We start from the raw sequence: 20021 nt of genomic DNA, 5'->3' as shown, positions 1-20021 counted from the left end.
TACAGGAGACCCACCTCACGCCCGAAACCTCTAAATGCCTGCTAAAGCCATGGGTTCAGTGGTCAGCGCACTCACACCATACATCGTACTCCAGGGGGGTGTCTCTATTGATAGAGAGGTCCATCAGATGGGAGGTAGAACAGTTAAAAAGAGACTCAGAGGGTAGGTACATCTTTGTAAGAGCCAAATAAACAATGAACCATATGTACTCCTATGTTACTATAACCCACCAACAACGTCAACAGCCCTGCTGGCAGAAGGCATACAATTTGCCTCATTCACACCAGATGTAACGACTATATGTATGGGGGACATGAATATGGTCATGGACCCACACCTGGACAGATTCGGGGGGGGTGCTCGGGGGCGGGAGACGGGGGCCCGACCCGATTGGCCTCTGTGATCTCTGTGGCAGGATGGCTGGATTTGTGGCGAATATTCACCCCCACCAACAGGAGTTTTCTTGCCATGCAGCCCATAATCATGCATTGAGCCGCATAGACTATATATTTGGATCCCCTTGTTATTTACCAAAATAGAGTCCATAGAATTTCTCCAAGAGGGGTCCTCGGACCCACTCACCGCTCTGCATGGTCCTCAAAAACCAGGCCCCCCTGCAATTAGGAATCAGCGGATACACCCGTTCTGGCTCTCACTGCTTGGCCCAAATGACCGAATAACAGACCAAATTCAGATATACTACGAGGCGCACGAGGAGAGCCGGGATAGGACGCTGGTGTGGGAAGCCTTTAAGCCATACCTTAGAGGATGTTTTAAGTCCTCAATCACTTTCATTAAAAGAACCGCAGCTAAAGAGGAGGAACAGTTAGCGCAACAATGCCAACAACTAGAAAAAGAATTCATAGCCCGTCCCTCAAATGATAAAAGAGATAAATGGCTACAGGTAGGTAGAGAGTATCTGATGCATCTAAAAGAGAAGGCTCAGAGGAGGCTGTTTTTCACCCGCCAGTCCTTTTTCGAGCTAGGTAATCAGTCTAGTAAACTGCTAGCATATATGGCTCGACAGGAGACTACTTCTCCGGCTATACTAAGGGTCAAATCAACCGAGGACACAGTACTCACAGACCCCCAAGATATATTGGGAAGGTTTCAACAATTCTACCAAGACCTATACCAATCCCAGATTAATTATACTCCAGCAGAACTAGAGAACTACCTAGCCAGCATAGCATTCCCAATAATACAAGAAGCACATAGATCCCTATTAGATGGCCCCATTACAGTGGAAGATATACAGGAGGCAATGGAGGGCATGGCAAAAAATAAGACCCCGGGTACAGATGGCATACCAGTGGAAGTTTATCTTCAGTACAGAGAGGAAATAACACCACAACTACTCTCATTATATGAGGATATATTTGAGAAAGGACGTCTTCCAGAGTCGATGCTAGAGGCTAACATAGTCCTCATACTAAAACCTGAAAAGAACCCGGAGGAGTGTGGGTCGTATAGACCTATCTCCCTCTTAAATACAGACTATAAAATCCTCGCCAAGGTATTGGCTCTCAGGCTGAACCAAGCAATTAAGGATATTGTACACCCGGACCAATCCGGATTTATTCCGGGAATGTCTACGTCCGATAATATCAGAAGAACGCAGGTAATTACGCAGGTGGGACGGAGGTGGAGAAAAGGATGGGCCCTGGCCTCACTGGATGCCGCCAAGGCATTTGACTCAGTGGAGTGGCCATATTTGATGGAAGTTCTGCGGAAATTTGGGTTCGGGGAGCCGTTCATCAGGTGGGTCTCCATCTTATATACTGCACCGACGGCGAGAGTAATGGCAAACGGCATGGTCTCCACCTCCTTCCCACTCCACAGGGGAACCCGACAGGGTTGCCCACTTTCCCCCCTTCTATTTGCGATTGCTATAGAACCCCTAGCACTAAAAATTCGGCAACACGCATTATACAGGGGAATCCAGATCGGTCCCAGAGAAGACAAGATAGGATTGTATGCGGACGATATAATACTCTACATGTCGGAACCCCAGAACACCCTGCCCCTGGCCGTCTCCCAGATAGACGTATTCGGGAATTTCTCAGGTCTACGTATCAACTGGCAGAAGTCTACCCTTATGCCGCTGAGAGAGGAGGACTGGGGGGTGGGAGAGGTATACCATAACCTGCAAATTGTCCCCCAATTTAAATACCTGGGAGTCTACATTACCAGGGACCACACCCAAAGTTTTAATCTAAACATTGCACCCCTAATAACAACCCTGCAACTAAAATTAAAAGCTTGGAGCTCTCTGCCACTATCTGTAGCAGGGAGAATAAATCTTATTAAAATGATAATTCTCCCCAAATACCTTATACCGACTAGAGCATGCAGAAATAACTGTACCACAAAATTCTTTAAAACCACCAACTCATTAATAACATCGTTCGTGTGGGGAAAGGCTAGAGCCAAACTCCGTATGGAAACTCTACAGAGGCCTAAAGAGCTAGCGGGGATGGCGCTGCCGGACTTCAAAATATACTACCTGGCAGGGCAGGTCCGATATATACGCCACTGGTTGTCGGGCGCCCCTCTCCCGAACTCCGAGCACCACTTGATGTGCTTCCTCTCGGAGGCATCCCTTTGGATCATTTTGGAAAAACCAGGGCTGTTGACGAAACCAATGCTACCCATCCACAGGCTCGCGATAAGTGTGTGGAGGACATGTAGGAAACTGACGGGGCAGGAGGACACCCCCCTGGAAACCCCCCCTATGGAACAATAGAGCGTTGCCGCATTTGTTGAACCTCCCAGACAAACAATTTTGGCTAAATCTGGGAATCACTACATTGGAACACCTATACATTAACGGAACACTAGTCTCCTTTGAGCAATTGCAGCAGATATACCAGGTACCTAGAACAGGATTTTTTAGATATCTGCAACTCAGACATGCATTGACTGCGCAATTCCCAGAACCCAGAAGACCCTTCTCCACATATCCATTAATAGGCATACTGCGCACACAGGGCCCTAAGGGCTTAATCTCAAAGCTATATACACACTTGTTATACTCTAAGATCCCTGGTACACAAATGGTGGTAATGGAGAAATGGAGGGAACTTATACCAACACTGACTGATGAGGACTGGGAGACCGCAATGGCCACCTACACCAGGGTCTCGCCAGCCGCGAACAATAAGCTGACTCAGTTATATATCTTACATCAGTGTTATCTAACACCAACTAGACTCCATAAAATGAACAGATCAGTGTCCAGTCAGTGTCACCGATGCAGCGCTACAAGCGCAAACTTCAACCACCTAATATGGGGATGTCCAAGGGTATACACGTATTGGGAAGAGGTCACAGAGTTCCTGACCCAACTGACAGGAATACCAGTACCGCTGGATCCAGCAATGTGTCTGCTAGGGATCATAGATGAGGAGCAATGGCAACATTATGATAAAATATTCCTCACTAAAGCATTATTTTATGCCCGCAAAGTCATAGCGCTGAGATGGATGGACAGGCGCCCTCCAACAGTTACAAAATGGCAGAGTATTATCAATACCATCCTACCATACGAGAAAATAGTCTATAAAAACAGGAAACACCCTGAAAAGTTCGACAAGGTGTGGGGGACTTGGTGCGGAACAACAAGCACAAACCTCACGCAAGAAATGTTCCAAAATTTACTAAGACAGAGTACACCCAGATTTGGCAGGTAAAATGAGCAATAATGCTACGAATATTACAGATGTATGTACTGAGAAAGGCTGAGTAATTGTAGAAGAAATGTAACACACTTGAGTGCTGAATACTGTTACCAAAGAATTCTCTGTTGCATGTAAAGTTTAATCACTTGTTAGTGTATGTAAATGCACACTGTTTGAGAAATTGCTTATTCATGTGATGTAAAATACATGCTGTTCAATAAAAACGAGTTTAAAAAAAAACTTTCAACAAACTTTCTGAAGGGTGAAGGTCCGGGGGATGGGACCCCCGTGATCACTAAGATGAAGGGGAGGCGCTGCGCCCGCTCGGCTCTGCTCAGTGTACGGGTTCAACAGTCTACAGAGCCGTATGCCACGTGGCGATCACCTGGCAGGGCACACGCCCAGGAGATCTGCAACCCCGGCCGTCACCGATCCAAGCTCCCAGCACCTCACTACGGCAGGTCAAAAGGGTGCTGAAAGTTGAGTTGGGCTTTACCGCCGGCGCGGTCCGCAGTAACGCTGCTCCCCATCCTATCGGCACACGAGGACATTAAAGGGGTCTCCAGGACTTAAAGGGGATTTAAAAAGGGCTTAAAATCAATAAAAAGTGAAACCTCCCCTATCCCAGCGCCGCAGCCCGCCGCAGGGTCACATGACCGCTCAGCCACCAACAGGCTTCAGTGGAGATCCTTCTATGGCCAAAGAAGCCTGTGAGTGGCTGTGTGGTCAATGAGGGGCATGCGACCCCCCATCACATCCTCCGGGGTCCGTGCGGTGAGCAGTGGGCTGCTGCGCTGAACGGGGGGCCACCGGGATGTTTTTTCTTCATTTTAAGCCCTTTTAATTCCTCATGTCCCCGCATACCTCTTTATTATCTGACAGTCTGGGGTATAAGGAGGGCTGATACGGCACCCCCTGGTGGTCTAGGATAAAAGTGGGGATTAAAGGGGGATTCTGTGCATTTTTAACCTACTGGATTCTAAGAGGGTACAATTATGCCTGTCCGTGCCAAACCTCACATAACCCTCTGCACGCTGCGCCCGCTCCTTCCACCAAAGTCATGGTCATTGATGCACTTCTAGTCCGGTCCACGATGGGCGGGCAGGAGCTGCAGGGGAGGAGAACGCGGAGCAGAATGCGGAGGAGGAGAACGCGGAGGATAACACGGGGCAGAACAACGCGGAGCAGAATGCGGAGGAGGAGAACGCGGAGGATAACACGGGGCAGAACAACGCGGAGCAGAATGTGGAGGAGGAGAACGCGGAGGAGAACGTGGGGCAGAACAACGCGGAGCAGAACAACGCGGAGCAGAATGCGGAGGAGGAGAACGCGGAGGAGAACGCGGGGCAGAACAACGCGGAGCAGAATGCGGAGGAGGAGAACGCGGAGCAGAATGCGGAGGAGGAGAACGCGGAGCAGAATGCGGAGGAGGAGAACGCGGAGGAGAACGCGGAGGAGAACGCGGGGCAGAACAACGCGGAGCAGAATGCGGAGGAGGAGAACGCGGAGGATAACACGGGGCAGAACAACGCGGAGCAGAATGCGGAGGAGGAGAACGCGGAGGATAACACGGGGCAGAACAACGCGGAGCAGAATGTGGAGGAGGAGAACGCGGAGGAGAACGTGGGGCAGAACAACGCGGAGCAGAACAACGCGGAGCAGAATGCGGAGGAGGAGAACGCGGAGGAGAACGCGGGGCAGAACAACGCGGAGCAGAATGCGGAGGAGGAGAACGCGGAGCAGAATGCGGAGGAGGAGAACGCGGAGCAGAATGCGGAGGAGGAGAACGCGGAGGAGAACGCGGAGGAGAACGCGGGGCAGAACAACGCGGAGCAGAATGTGGAGGAGGAGAACGCGGAGCAGAATGCGGTGGAGGAGAACGCGGAGCAGAATGCGGAGGAGGAGAATGCGGAGCAGAACAACGCGGAGCAGAACAACGCGGAGCAGAACAACGCGGAGCAGAACAACGCGGGGCAGAACAACGCGGGGCAGAACAACGCGGGGTTAGAACAACGCGGGGCAGAACAACGCGGGGCAGAACAACGCGGGGCAGAACAACGCGGGGCAGAACAACGCGGGGCAGAACAACGCGGGGCAGAACAACGCGGGGCAGAACAACGCGGGGGAGAAACAACGCGGGGGAGAACAACGCGGGGGAGAACAACGCGGGGGAGAACAACGCGGAGCAGAACAACGCGGAGCGTGCCCGTCAGCAGCTCATCACATCGGACCAGCGCATGCTTCATGCCAGCTAGGCAGCAGACCGGGCTGATCTCCCATTTTCAGCAAGGCCCCTGCGTTCGGTCCGTGCTCCGTGCATACTACACCGCCTGGCTCCCGCTGCGGAGACCACCAGCCCCACCTTCCTGAATGCGCTCTCTTAGGGGCGATCCCCGGACCACGGAGATGGCAGTCAGCAGGGCACACTGGCAGTCCCACTGTCGCTGACTACCTAAGTCCCTCCTGCCTGTCCCAGACCAGACTCTACTAATCCTCGGACCGCCGAAGCCTCCATATCTTCGGTCCACACAGTTGTGCGCGGGCGCGGTAAATAACGCATTCTTGTACGGACACGGCGATAAACAGGCAGGAGGTTTTCTCTCCCTTTTAATGTCCTTTTTACAATAATTACTAAACATTATTTTTTCTTCTCCTCATCCGGTTTTCAGTCGGGGGGGCTTGAACTTGCGATTGATCCGACAGCCTATCAGGACGAGCCGCAGGCAGTCATTCACGGCGGTCCTGAGGACCTTCAGAAGGCCTTGGGCTGCCATGACAACCGAATGGCACCTCACAATCTCATCGGGACCCCTGACTGCAGATCGGGGCATTTAAATGGTTAACAGCTGATCTCGGCTGCTGCGGACAGGCGCCCGCTGTCAGAGAATAGAGCGAAGGGGCACAGGCGGCAGGAGAGCCGGGAGCGCCCCAGGGGTAAACGCTGCTGGACTGAGAGGTTGTAGTGCAGCTGACATATACGCCTATGGCAGCTCCAAGATGTTCTGCAGCAGCAGCAGCTGCCAGCTCCTTCTCAGTTGCTCTGCTCACTTTACTACTGGAGTCAGAAGCAGCATTTACTCCCTGGGCTCCTGACTTTGGGGGCCACAAGGGTGGAAATGTTGCATTCTCTGCTAAGAGGAATGCAGCGGTGGAGCAAGCTGTTCATGCGTGTAGTGGGCGGAGTTTAGCAGTCACTCGGTGTGGGAGGAGTATAATATACTGATTCAGATACAGCCAAGAGGATTATGGGATATGTAGAAGCAGCCAATTCCTCAGAACGCAGAGCAGACAGCGTGCTGGGAGGTCATTTATCACTATCTTCAAATGTGACTTTGGTCTTGGACGACCCCTTTAATAGCAGGTGGTCTACGGTGCATAAAAGATTAGTAGTTTGTTCCCTGGTGGTCTGGGGTATTATGAAGGGTTCATATTGTTTTCCCGGGTGATCCGGGTATATGAAGAGGTAACATTGTATACCTGCGTGGTCTGGTGTAAATGAAGGGTTAATAATGTATCTCAGGTCGTCTTGAGTATATGAAGGGGTGATATTGTATTCCCAGGTGGTCTGAGGGACATGAAGAGCAAATATTGTATGTCCAGGTGGTCCGGGGTATTATGAAGGGTTTATTTTGTTTTCCTGGGTGGTCTTGGGTATTTACATGTCAAATATTGTATTTTTGGGTGGTCTGCTGTATATGAAGGGTTAATATTGTATTTTTGGGTGGTCTGGTGTATATGAAGGGTTAGTAATGTATGCCTGGGTGGTCTGGGGTATATGAAGGGTTAGTAATGTATGCCTGGGTGGTCTGGGGTATATGAAGGGTTAATAATGTATGCCCGGGTGGTCTGGGGTATATGAAGGGTTAATAATGTATGCCCGGGTGGTCTGGGGTATATGAAGGGTTAATAATGTATGCCCGGGTGGTCTAGGGTATATGGAGGGTTAGTAATGTATGCCCGGGTGGTCTGGGGTATATGGAGGGTTAGTAATGTATGCCTGGGTGGTCTGGGGTATATGGAGGGTTAGTAATGTATGCCTGGGTGGTCTGGGGTATATGGAGGGTTAGTAATCTATGCCCGGGTGGTCTGGGGTATATGAAGGGTAAATAATGTATGCCCGGGTGGTCTGGGGTATAGAAAGACTTAATATTAGGTTCTGGTATGCGGTTTTGATTCTTCAGTCTCCAGAACTCAGAAGGAGACTTGTTGCTGCGCCGCTGAGGCCCGGCCCGCCGCAGCGCCGTCTCATCTCCCTACTATTATAGACGACGGTCAGAAGATCAAGGTAATTATTTTTCCCCATAATGGATCCCGCGGCGCGGCCACGCACGGTGAGCGCCCTTCATACGACACGCGCTGATTGGATTGATCCCGCGAGTACAGAGAGCAGGAGACGTGACACACCAGCATCAGGCGGCCATACTTACCTATGTGCGCCCGGACGTGCGTCTGGAAGCAGTTGTAATATTTGTACTTTTTCCTACAAATTCCACATTCGTAAGACCCTGAAAAACAAAGCAGAGGAGTGAGAATGGCGCAGGAGATCAGCGAACCGCGAGAGCGTGCCGCAAGATACCCCCATGTAATGTGACCCTCCGGACCGACAGGCACCATCTGAGAAGCAGGTATACATGTATATCCTCTGGAGGGCACCATCTGTGGCAGGAGACGGCGAGAGCACCAAGCCCCGCTGTTAACCCCGTATGTGCCGTGATTAGTGTTGGTCATAGTATGAGAGCGCTCCCTCTGACATCATCAGGCCTCTGCAATGTAAGCGCGGAGGGTTGATGGGTTGCCATAGTAACCGGATGCCCAACAATGGCGTCTGGGTCTGCTATGGCCTGCGCTTGTCATGAGAAGCAATAATGCGTAGAAGTGTTGCAGTGTCTAACCTCGCCTGCAGGGGGAAAAACGGCGCCTTGAAAAAGTTAAAAAAAACTGTTAAAAATATATTTTTGCCCATTTGTTTAAATAAAAATGAAAAGCCGACGATGTTTGGTGTCGGGGAACCGCAGCGAGCGGAATAACGGGAACACCGCCAGGGGCCACAGGGGCGAAACATGGAAGAAAGGTGATAAAAACTAGAGGCGGCCGCGCACGAGGGGGGGGGGGTCAGGGAGTGGGGTGAGAGGGGGGGGGCGGGAGAGGGGGAGGGGAGTGGGGTGAGAGGGGGGGGCGGGGGAGGGGAGGGGGTAAGAGGGGGAGGGGCGGGAAAGGGGGAGGGGTCAGGGAGTGGGTTGAGAGGGGGAGGGGCGGGGGAGGGGTCAGCAGCAATGCTTAAAGGAAAAAAACTGTAATTAAAAAACAGGTTTTTATTGTGCTAAAAACATATAATTTTTGCGTTGCCGTGACCGCAGCGCCCCGCAGAAACCGCATCCCGCCATTAATTTTGCGGCAGGATTGACGGCTCACAGACGGCCGATGCGTTTTTTCTCCCTCCACAAGTTCTACAATCCATCATATGTACGCAGACTGGTTCCACTGAGACGGCAGCTCGCCGTACGGCCGCGTCCCGGGAGGGGAAGGGTGTGGCTTGTGAAAAGTGGGAATGAAAATCCCCCAAATGGTTGCGCCTGTATGGCCACCAAGGGGTTAAAGGGGACGCAGCCCCCGACAGTGGAGGTTGCGGATCCTCACCAGCGCCCCCTGATGAAGCCCCTGGAGGACCACATGGCAGCATGGTCTTGGCCCGCTCACCTGGAGACGATGTGCTGATTCTTGGAGGGATGTTACGTGGACGGCTGCCGCTGCTCCAGGACGCCTCCCTGCTCATGGCCGCTGTGTGTCTCTCCGGAGAGTCGCCACCTGCAGGCAAGCAGGAACATAGTCACATCAATCCAGCCCAACACAGAAATGAGGCCAGTGCCATTGTCAGTTCCCTTCCCCCGCTCAGACTGGAGAGTCACAGAAGGAGTAGGATCGGTGGCGGGGGACATCGAGAACCCACCTGGTCCCTTCATGGGCACACCCCACAGTAGGGTTGGGGCGCGGCGGCTAGGCCCCTCCACTTACCAATATTCTGCTGATTGCGGTTCTCTCCAATTACCACGCAGATTTCGGCAGGCACCTCCTCGGCGCCATCTTCCATCTTGCTCTTGGCGGAGTTTTTGGCTTTCTGCTTCCACAGCAGCGGCTGCAGAACCTCTTCGGCCTTCTCTTCCTTCACCGTCACATCTTGTGCACTCATTGTCCACACTCTTCGGAATGTGTCGCTCTCCCCCTGGACCGTGCTCTCCCTAGGAGGTGCGGAGAAGGTTGGGGTTAGTATAACCTGGGGGCTTCAGACCACCCCTTTAAGGTCAACTGCTTAAAGGGGTAATCTCACGACAGCCCATACCTGCAAAATAGCCTGGAGCGTCCCTGGGGCAGCGGGGGGCACACGTGCGCTGCGGTGGGAACACCAGAGATATTTGAGTCGCCGCCTCCAGCAGTCCCAGTTCACACCAGCGTTATAGTCCACATATAGGCCGTCATGAGACGAACCCCTAAAAGGGGACCCCAACCGACAAGAAGTGAGCCCCAGGGTAGAGAATAAACAGAACGGCCACAACTCACCGGCTCACCTTACCGCCGACCCAGGAAGTGACGTCATGTCGATTGATCATGTGACCACTGCAGCCAAGAGAGCGATAAATGTGATGTCATCGCTTCCTGTATCGGTGGGGACTGGACTGAGGGCAACGTGAGCCGGTGACTAGTGGCCGCTTTGTGTTTTACGCCGGTCCCTAACCCGGGGCATTTTTGTTGGAATGTCAGAAAACCCTGCTAACCCCCCACAATACATGTACGTCGCTGCTGCCTGAGGCCTGTGCAGCAGCGACAGAAACGTAAGCAGGTGATCGCAGCTCCCACAGCAGATACTAACAGCGGGTTCAGGGGTCAACGTCGGGGCCCGGGGTTTGCAGGTCCTGATGACGTCATCAGTGACAGCCAATCACAGCGCTGGCCAGGAAAGTTTGGCTTACTAACACCCCTTCCCAGCATGCCAGCAGTGTACCAGCGTGCCTTCCCCGCAAGGCGCACATTAACCCCTTCTATTACCATCACCTAGGCCACCTGCTTACTACCAGTGATTGTATGAGAACGATGCGTTCACACGGTCTGTGCAGATTGTGACCGGATCTGCAGATGATCCAATGTTGTGGCTCCGCGCCGGCTCTAATGGAGAACGGGATGCGCTTTTTGGTATGGATTCTCCACAATGGAAAATCTGCGTAAATTGCGCTGTGTGAACGTTCAATAGATCACTTCATTAGGTCAATCAGCGGCGCCGCCGACTGCCGGCAGGTAAAGGCTGTAAAACATTAATGTTAAATCCGTCATCTGCTAAACGGCTCAGAAACGCGTGAAACGTTCCCAATGTGCGGCCAGAACGAAGAAATATATACCCGCCGCCGGCAGGGAGGAGCGTGGGCGACAGCCGCAAGTTGAAAAAACAAAAGTTAAAAAAAAAATTTAAATTCTGTCATTTTGATAAATCTTCGCTCCTCACCGTCTACTTTTACCACCTGAAGAAGGTAGAATGTGATGAGCGAACGCGGCCAGGGTCATTGGGACGCGAAAAACCTTACATACGCACCAGATTACCCTGTCATCAGGCCCTGAAGGGGTTAAAGAGAATTAGGAAACCAGCAGTACTTTCTGCCAGAAACATTGCCCCTCCGGTCCCCAGGATCCGCCCGGTACTGCAGGGAAGGCGTCGGCCTTCGGACTGCTGTGAGACGGGTTGCTCTAATCCTGAAATGTTGCTACATCTAAAAGGTGAACTTTAAAAGCATTGGCCAGGACTTAAAGGGACGTCCCACAAAAGGCGTCTCTGTCCACAGGATAACTAGCTGATTGGTCAGGGTCCGACTGCGGGACCCTGGCACACCCAGAAAGGAGGGCAGCACATTCGCACCTCTGCTCTACTGATTTCAATGGGACAGTCAGAGATGGCGGAGCTTCGCTCTCTGCCATCTCTGAGGTCCTACTGAAACTAAAGGGGTTGTACAGTTATAAGCCACTGGTGGCCTATCCTTAGGCTTGCTCATCAATAGTAGAATGGTGGTGATCTGTCGCCCAGGACACCCGCTGAGCAGCTGATCACCAAAGCCAGGAAGCTCATGCACCCAGATGATTTCTGCAAGAAGCAGACAGCTCCGTTCTTACTCTAGTGGCCAAGGTGAGTATTGCAGTCCAAGTTCCTATTTATTTCCACTGCAGGGAATTAAGCTTGCAATACCAAGCCTGACCACTACAGTAAGAACGGAGCTGTCAGCTTCCTGCAGAAATGAGTTCACTGCACTAGTGCACTGACCCAGCAAACAGCTGATTGGTGGAGGTCCTATGCGACAGACCCCCGATGACCTACTATTGGTGACATGTGCTAAGGATTGGCCATCATTTACAGCTGTAGAACCCGTAAAAAACTGACCCTCCGGTTTCAGGACAGAATTTTCTCCTGTGACCATCGGGGGCGGCTCCATCGCTGGCTCCAGGTCCTGTTATCAACCATCCGATGCCATCTTCAGAATACCTGATCCCCACAATGCACCGCCAGTGTTAGTAATGCACCAACGATATAGCAGCGCTGGTCACGTGATTATTCTTGTCCAATCAGAGAGCAGCACACAACGTGCATTACGTAGCTAGAGGTTGGTGGCATCCATCCATTATAATTGTAAACAGGGAGATCAGCAGAGGACCCCCTCCGGCCCTAGGACCTAATTCTGTCCCAAGCTGGAGGGCCACTTTATTGGAGCCATGGTGCAACTGTTGCCGTATTTATGGCAGGGCACTGCAGACCCCCTTTCCCCAGATCTGGGGGACACCCCCCAATGAGCCAGTTATAACTTATAGGGGTTTCTGAATTTTGTTTTGTAGTGGGGGGATGAAAACGCACATCTGCACGTCTCCCGCTCCACGCTGCTCCCCCGCTCCGGTGCGCTCTACCCATGTGACCTCTGCAGCCAATAGGAGGCCAGTAGGAGACCCCGTGATCAGTTTATTGGTGGGAGATCTTTTCACCAAATGGATTTTCCAAACTGGAAGGCCTCCACGTGGTGCCGCCTGCGGGCGAAGCTACCCAAGGCATCCGACCCTCAACCACCTGATATCGGTGTCACCGAGGGGCCGTCGTGTAACAATGCTGTGCCAGCGCAGGGGGCGGCGGAGGAGCGTCTGCTCCGGGGTCCGCTCGGGGTCAGGTCATTCTTCCCCCCACAATGGAATGTTCCGGCTCCGCTGATGGAGATTTCTGTCAATTCAATTTGTTCCATTTCTATAAATTACAACATGTGAAAAGCAAACCGAAAAAACAAAAAAAGATCCCGTCTGCACGGCGAGCGGCGGGAAACCCGACAAAAGGCGGTCAGGAAAATGTTATACAAACAATATCAAAAAATGGTGAAGAGCAGATCAGGAGGCTTCAGAGGAGAGCGGGAGAACGCGGAAAACACGGGGCCAACGAGCGCGAGCCAGAAAACCGGAAACTACTGAAAATTAGGCAAAAGATTGATTTCGCCACTTAAAGGTCAGATCTCCATTCAGTACAAGATTTCCAAAACTGACCCCCCCCCCTCCATCCTGCCCCCCCCCCCCCTCCCTCCAGGCCCCCCCACCCCTCGCCCCTCCACCACCCAAACCAGCAGGAACAAATCCGGGAAAGGATACAACGTAATAACGGGAGATTCAATGTAACCGCCATCCGATCCGCTACTAAATCTCCCCAGCAGGGGGCGCAACAGATTTACCACAAAACCACATCTTCTCTACAATTTCTGCTTGCAGCACGCAGTAATTAATGATTTCTGTTTGGACACTATATATCCAATATCCCCCACGCAGGCGATAACGGGGTTAGTGAGCGCCTCTGGCCGCCGCTCCTTTATACGGGTGTTGTGGGGTAATATATGCGGCTGAGGAGGTCGCCGCACCTCTCACTCATTTTAATAATCCTAATTAATTTAAACGAGCAGCTATTATTTCTGTAGCATGAATATGTATGGGGGACGGATAAAGAGCGACCGGCCGGCAGAAGAGGCCAAACCATGTAGAGCGCGCGTCCGCCTCTGCTTCACCGGGCTACATAAAGAGATCGGTCAGGAACGTTCATGAGACGACCTGGAGCCCAGGACCCGGTTGTGAGGCGGTTGTGAGGCGGTTGTGTGACGGTTGTGTGACGGTTGTGTGACGGTTGTGTGACGGTTGTGTGACGGGTCGGGCCGCTCACAGCACAGAAGTCGGTGAGCTGCACAAATATATGCAGACCCTTTTTTCTATTAAAAAAGGCAAAAATCTGGAGGCCATCAGATCACCGACTGTCCAGGCACCAAAGAAGCTTCATTGATCAGTGCCTACATGCCCCACCTAACCCGCAGGCTCCTCATCGCCAATTTGGTCATCTATGCATCCACAATTTTGCAAATGGTAACAAGGCTTTTGAGTCTTGTCGCCATTAGTAATCAGCCCCACCGACGCATGGCTGCAAGGGAAGGAAATCCCTCTCCACTGCATCTAAGCAGATGTGCACAGGGCATGCGCCCCCCACCCCTCACCAAACACAATGCCCAGTAGAAGCCAAGGAAGGTTTACCTCAACAGTGACTGCTGCAGTTTACCTGGGCACTGGCCCCCCGCCTGGAGGGCATGGAGACATGAGTGGCACTGCAGGCAAAGAGGGGGAAACAGTACCCGGCTGCAGTCCATTTAATAGGGAAGGGTGTGAATGGGCACTGCTCTTGTCATTTGGGGTTGGATGAGAAGGTTCTGGATGCGATTATACCACCACTTGGGCAGAAGGCTCTGGATGTGATTATACCACCACTTGGGCAGAAGGCTCTGGATGTGATTATACCACCACTGGGGCAGGAGCTTCTGGATGTGATTATACCATCACTGGGGTAGGAGGTTCTGGATGTGATTATACCACTGGGCTAGGAGGTTCTGGATGTGATTATACCACTGGGGCAGGAGGCTCTGGATGTGATTATACCACTGGGGCAGAAGGCTCTGGATGTGATTATACCACTGGGGCAGAAGGCTCTGGATGTGATTATACCACTGGGGCAGAAGGCTCTGGATGTGATTATACCACTGGGACAGGAGGCTCTGGCTGTGATTATACCACCACTAGGCACGAGGCTCTGAATGTGATTATACCACCACTGGGGCAGAGGCAGGAGCCTCTGGATGTGAATATACCACTGGGGCAGGAGGCTCTGGATGTGATTATACCACTACTGGGGTAGGAGGTTCTCAATGTGATTATACCACCACTAGGGTAGAAGGTTCTGGATGTGATTATACCACTGGGCTAGGAGGTTCTGGGTGTGATTATGCTACTAGGCTAGGAGGTTCTGGATTTAATTATACCACTGGGCTAGGAGGCTCTGGATGTGATTATACCACCACTGGGCATGAGGCTCTGGTTGTGATTATACAACCACTGGGGCAGGAAGGAGGCTCTGGTGGAATTATACCACCACTGGGGCAGGAGGCTCTGGATGTGATTATACCACCACTTGGGCAGAAGGCTCTGGATGTGATCATACCACCACTGGGGTAGGAGGGTTCTGGATATGATTATACCACCACTGGGGCAGGAGGCTCTGGATGTGATTATACCACTGGGGCAGGAGGCTCTGGATGTGATTATACCACTGGGGCAGAAGGCTCTGGATGTGATTATACCACTGGAGCAGAAGGCTCTGGATGTGATTATACCACTGGGGCAGAAGGCTCTGGATGTGATTATACCACTGGGGCAGAAGGCTCTGGATGTGATTATACCACCACTAGGCACGAGGCTCTGAATGTGATTATACCACCACTGGGGCAGAGGCAGGAGCCTCTGGATGTGAATATACCACTGGGGCAGAGGCTCTTGATGTGATTATACCACCACTGGGGCTAGGAGGCTCTGGATGTGATTATAGCACCACTGGGGCAGAAGGCTCTGAATGTGATTATACCACCACTGGGGCAGGAGGTTCTGGATGCGATTATACCACCACTGGGGCAGAAGCTTCTGGTTGTGATTATACCACCACTGGGGTAGAAGGTTCTGGATGTAATTATACCACTGGGGTAGGAGGCTCTGGATGTGATTATACCACTACTGGGGTAAGAGGGTTGTCGATGTGATTATACCACCACTAGGGTAGAAGGTTCTGGATGTGATTATACCACTGGGCTAGGAGGTTCTGGGTGTGATTATACTACTGGGCTAGGAGTTTCTGGATGTAATTATACCACTGGGCTAGGAGGCTCTGGATGTGATTATACCACCACTGGGGCATGAGGCTCTGGTTGTGATTTTACCACCACTGAGGCAGGAGGCTTCGGATGTAATTATACCACCAGTGGGGCAAGAGGCTCTGGATGTGATTATACCACCACTGGGGCAGGAGGTTCTGCATGTGATTATACCACCACTGGGGCAGGAGGCTCTGGATGTGATTATACCACCACTGGGGTAGGAGGTCGTGGATGTGATTATACCACCACTGGGGTAGGAGGTCGTGGATGTGATTATACCACCACTGGAGCAGGAGGCTCTGGATGTGATTATACCACCACTGGGGTAGGAGCTTCTGGATGTGATTATACCACCACTTGGGCAGAAGGCTCTGGATGTGATTATACCACCACTGGGGTAGGAGGGTTCTGGATGTGATTATACCACCACTGGGGTAGGAGGGTTCTGGATGTGATTATACCACTGGGGTAGGAGGTTGTGGATGTGATTATAAAACCACTGGGGTAGAAGTTGTGGATGTGATTATACCACCACTGGGGTAGGAGGTTCTGGATGTGATTATACCACCACTGGGGCAGGATGCTGTGGATGTGATTATACCACCACTGGGGTAGGAGGTTCTGGATGTGATTATACGACTGGGGTAGGAGGTTCTGGATGTGATTATACCACCACTGGGGTAGGAGGTTCTGGATGAGATTATATCACTGGGGTAGGAGGTTCTGGATGAGATTATATCACTGGGGTAGGAGGTTCTGGATGTGATTATAGCACCACTGGGGCAGGAGGCTCTGGGTGTGATTATACCACCACTGGGGTAGGAGGCTCTGGATGTGATTATACCACCACTGCGGTGGGAAGTTCTGGATGTGATTATACCACCACTGGGGCAGGAGGTTCTGGATGTGATTATACCACCACTGGGGTAGGAGGTTCTGGATGTGATTATACGACTGGGGTAGGAGGTTCTGGATGTGATTATACCACCACTGTGGCAGGCGTTTCTGGATGTGATTATACCACCACTGGGGCAGGAGCTTCTGGATGTGATTATACCACTGGGCTAGGAGGTTCTGGATGTGATTATACCACCACTGGGGTAGGAGGCTCTGAGTGTGATTATACCACCACTGGGGCAGAAGGCTCTGGATGTGATTATACCACCACTGGGGTAGGAGGTTCTGGATGAGATTATATCACTGGGGTAGGAGGTTCTGGATGTGATTATACCACCACTGGGGCAGGAGGTTCTGGATGAGATTATATCACTGGGGTAGGAGGTTCTGGATGTGATTATAGCACCACTGGGGCAGAAGTCTCTGGGTGTGATTATAGCACCACTAGGGCAGAAGTCTCTGGCTGTGATTATACCACCACTGGGGCAGGAGGTTCTGGATGTAATTATACCACCAGTGGTCTACGTGTTTCTGGATATGATTATACTACCCCCCCCCCCCCCCTTGCGAGAAGCAGCTGACCACTGTGGCAGCTTCACTGTGAAGAGGTGGTCCTCAGTGACATGACCACTTTTTATGTCACATTCCTATAAAACACATTTCTGGTAGGACGTTGTGAATTATTTGAAAATTAAGGCTGTATGAATTTATTTCTGTATTTTATGGATTTTCAGCACTTTCTCATCTTCTGACTTTTCTTTCTTAATAAAGATTTTTCCTCTTTTAAAATACAAAAGATGAAAGAAAAAATTTAAAACAACAAAAAAAATCCCATCTCCATGTTAAATTGTAGGAGCCGTCCGCAGCTTCATGGAACCGGAGAGCGGCCGCTGCCATTTTTCCTCCCTGCCAATGATTCTTACAAAATAAAACCTTTTTTAATTTAAATGCTAATGCACTGAATTAAATTTTAATAACAGAGGAAATTGAAAAGCTGAGCAGGAATATTGGAAATAAATCCGGGCAGAAACAGCAGAAATTAAAAATTCTCGTCTGTGGGACGGCGGCCGTTAAGCTATTTTATAGGATTACATTTTTTTCATTTTTGAAAGCAGAAGAAAAAAAACCCTGCGATGTGCTGAGTGCGGCGCATTAAACCCGCGCCGTGATTTACGAGCCGCCCTCCCGGGGGAGCGCCTCGCTTTCATCTGGAAATATTTCATAAATTTCAAGACGGCATAAATTCTTAATTTAGAGTTATAGAGGTCACATTTAATGTAGTCGCCAAATTCAGGAAAATGAAGGAAATCTGAGCGCCGGACGGCGAGAACAAAGCGGATCCACGGATTAAATCAGCCGCGCAAAATAATGGCTGGATATTGGAGATAAACAGGTTGGATCTTTACTGGAATCTGATGTTTGTACATTGGGAGCCGAACGCAGGATGTGCGAAAACAGAATAAAATGCGAGACGTCTGCAGCGCGCCGGACGTCTACAAGGGTGGCGGACGGCGCTATTATTTGGGGAATTCACGGAAAAACGTAAAGCGAAAATCTGATCAGCAGTTTAAGGCGATTTCTACAGTTATTTTTGGTGAAATTACGTAATAAACACCAAATCTGATGCAAGAAAATATCAAAACGCTGTCCACGTCACTGCCGCGCAAAAGGTATCTTAGGAACACCATGATATACTCTGTAATGCCAGAAGTCATGGGACCAGAACTAACCGCACGGAGGACCCTCCATCATTGTGGGGGTGCATGAAGTCCATGGGCTGCAATGGTCACTAAGCAGTGAACCGTAGCGGGCAATGATGGTGTAGGCAGACCAATGGAGCCAACCCATGCCGTGAGAACCCCCCACACTAGTATGGAACCACCACCAGCATGCAAAGTGACATGTTGACAACTGGGTCTATGGCCTCATAGGGTCTATGTCACACTCAAACCCTACCGTAAGACCAAAACGATCAGTACTGGGACTCCTTGGATCACACCACAAATTGCCAGTTCTCTGGGGCTAGCACCCTCAGGAGCCCCAGTGAAGGGCAGTGCCCGGTGTTGTGGTGGGGCTCCTGCTCCCAGATCCCATGGAGGGTAGGTAGTGCTGCACTGACATGTGGGGCCTCTGCCAGAAATACTTGTCTATTCGCAAGGACAATTCTGGCCAGATGTCGCCGGCTGCCATCATTAGGCGCCCGCTGGCTGCCACAGCGTTGTCCACAGAGGGTTGTACTGCCTTCTATGACGTATTCCCGGGACGCACGTGATCAAACATTAAACTCATCAGGGATGGAACGCCTCATCCGTCTGGCACCCGCCATCATGTTTTGTCCGAACTCTGATAATTCATGCCGCCTCGCCATGAGCGTGCTGGCCGGTGATCAACCTCATCACAAGATAACTCCTCACCGTGAGTACGCGGGGCGCCCACGAGCCGGCGCACTTCATCCATCTACATGCTGCCATCTCAGTCAGTTTAAACATTTATAATGGCTGTCCCACAAAATCATTATCTGATCAGTAGGGTCCACTGGAACCCCACTGATTACAAAAATGGGGGTCCCAAAGGCGTCTGAATAAATGAAGTGGTGGTCACATATGCGCACTACAGCTCCGTTCATTTTAATGGGACCATGGAAGCACCCGAGTAGAACCACTTGGCCACCTCCAGCCCTTCCAACAGACATGTATAAAGGACACATGACCACCACTCCATGTATTCGGGAACAAGTCAGGACCCCCGGCCTCGCGATTGGTGGGGGTCCCAGCGGTCTGATCCTTACTGGTCAGATGATTATCCCTTAACTCTGGATAGGGCCCTTTAAGGGACATAGCTGCTTTGTTTCAGGAACAGTGCTGCTTCTCTCTATAGGCTATACCTGGCCTTCACTTTAAAGGGATATTCTCATCTAAAAGGGGTTGTCATTAGCAGTTGGTGGGACGGGTGTCTGCCACTTGGGAACCCCATCCATAAGCTGATTGTCATTAGTGGTTAGCACAGAAACTCGGAGCAGCAGCTTCACTCCCATTGATTTCAACGGGGTGAAGCCGGCACTCAACTACATCTTCTGATGACATCCGGCTCATTGCACTGGTTGGCAGACCGGACGGTCAGCTGATGGACGGGGATCCCCAGCGGAGGGACTCCCACCAACTGCTAATGATCTGTCTAGAGTATAGGTCATCAATTGAAAAAAGGC

General features: G+C 51.3%; 1 protein-coding gene across 3 annotated transcripts in view; it reads right to left on the bottom strand.

Moving 5' to 3' along the window:
- Positions 1 to 20021, bottom strand: part of ZNF618 (zinc finger protein 618) — a 166919-nt gene that overhangs the window by 61865 nt on the left and 85033 nt on the right. For all 3 annotated transcript variants that reach the window (XM_066580007.1, XM_066580008.1, XM_066580009.1), the window contains exons 2-4: positions 9693 to 9916; positions 9378 to 9485; positions 8108 to 8185 (exon numbers count right to left, since the gene is read on the bottom strand). In XM_066580007.1, coding sequence (XP_066436104.1) covers positions 8108 to 8185; positions 9378 to 9485; positions 9693 to 9867 — 361 coding nt within the window. In that variant the 5' untranslated portion in view covers positions 9868 to 9916. The remainder of the gene's footprint in view (positions 1 to 8107; positions 8186 to 9377; positions 9486 to 9692; positions 9917 to 20021) is intronic.

Source organism: Eleutherodactylus coqui, chromosome 10 (assembly GCF_035609145.1).
Source record: "Eleutherodactylus coqui strain aEleCoq1 chromosome 10, aEleCoq1.hap1, whole genome shotgun sequence".
Lineage (NCBI taxonomy): Eukaryota > Metazoa > Chordata > Amphibia > Anura > Eleutherodactylidae > Eleutherodactylus > Eleutherodactylus coqui.
Note: the sequence above shows the minus strand (reverse complement) of the source record. Positions and strands in the feature narration are given on the sequence as shown.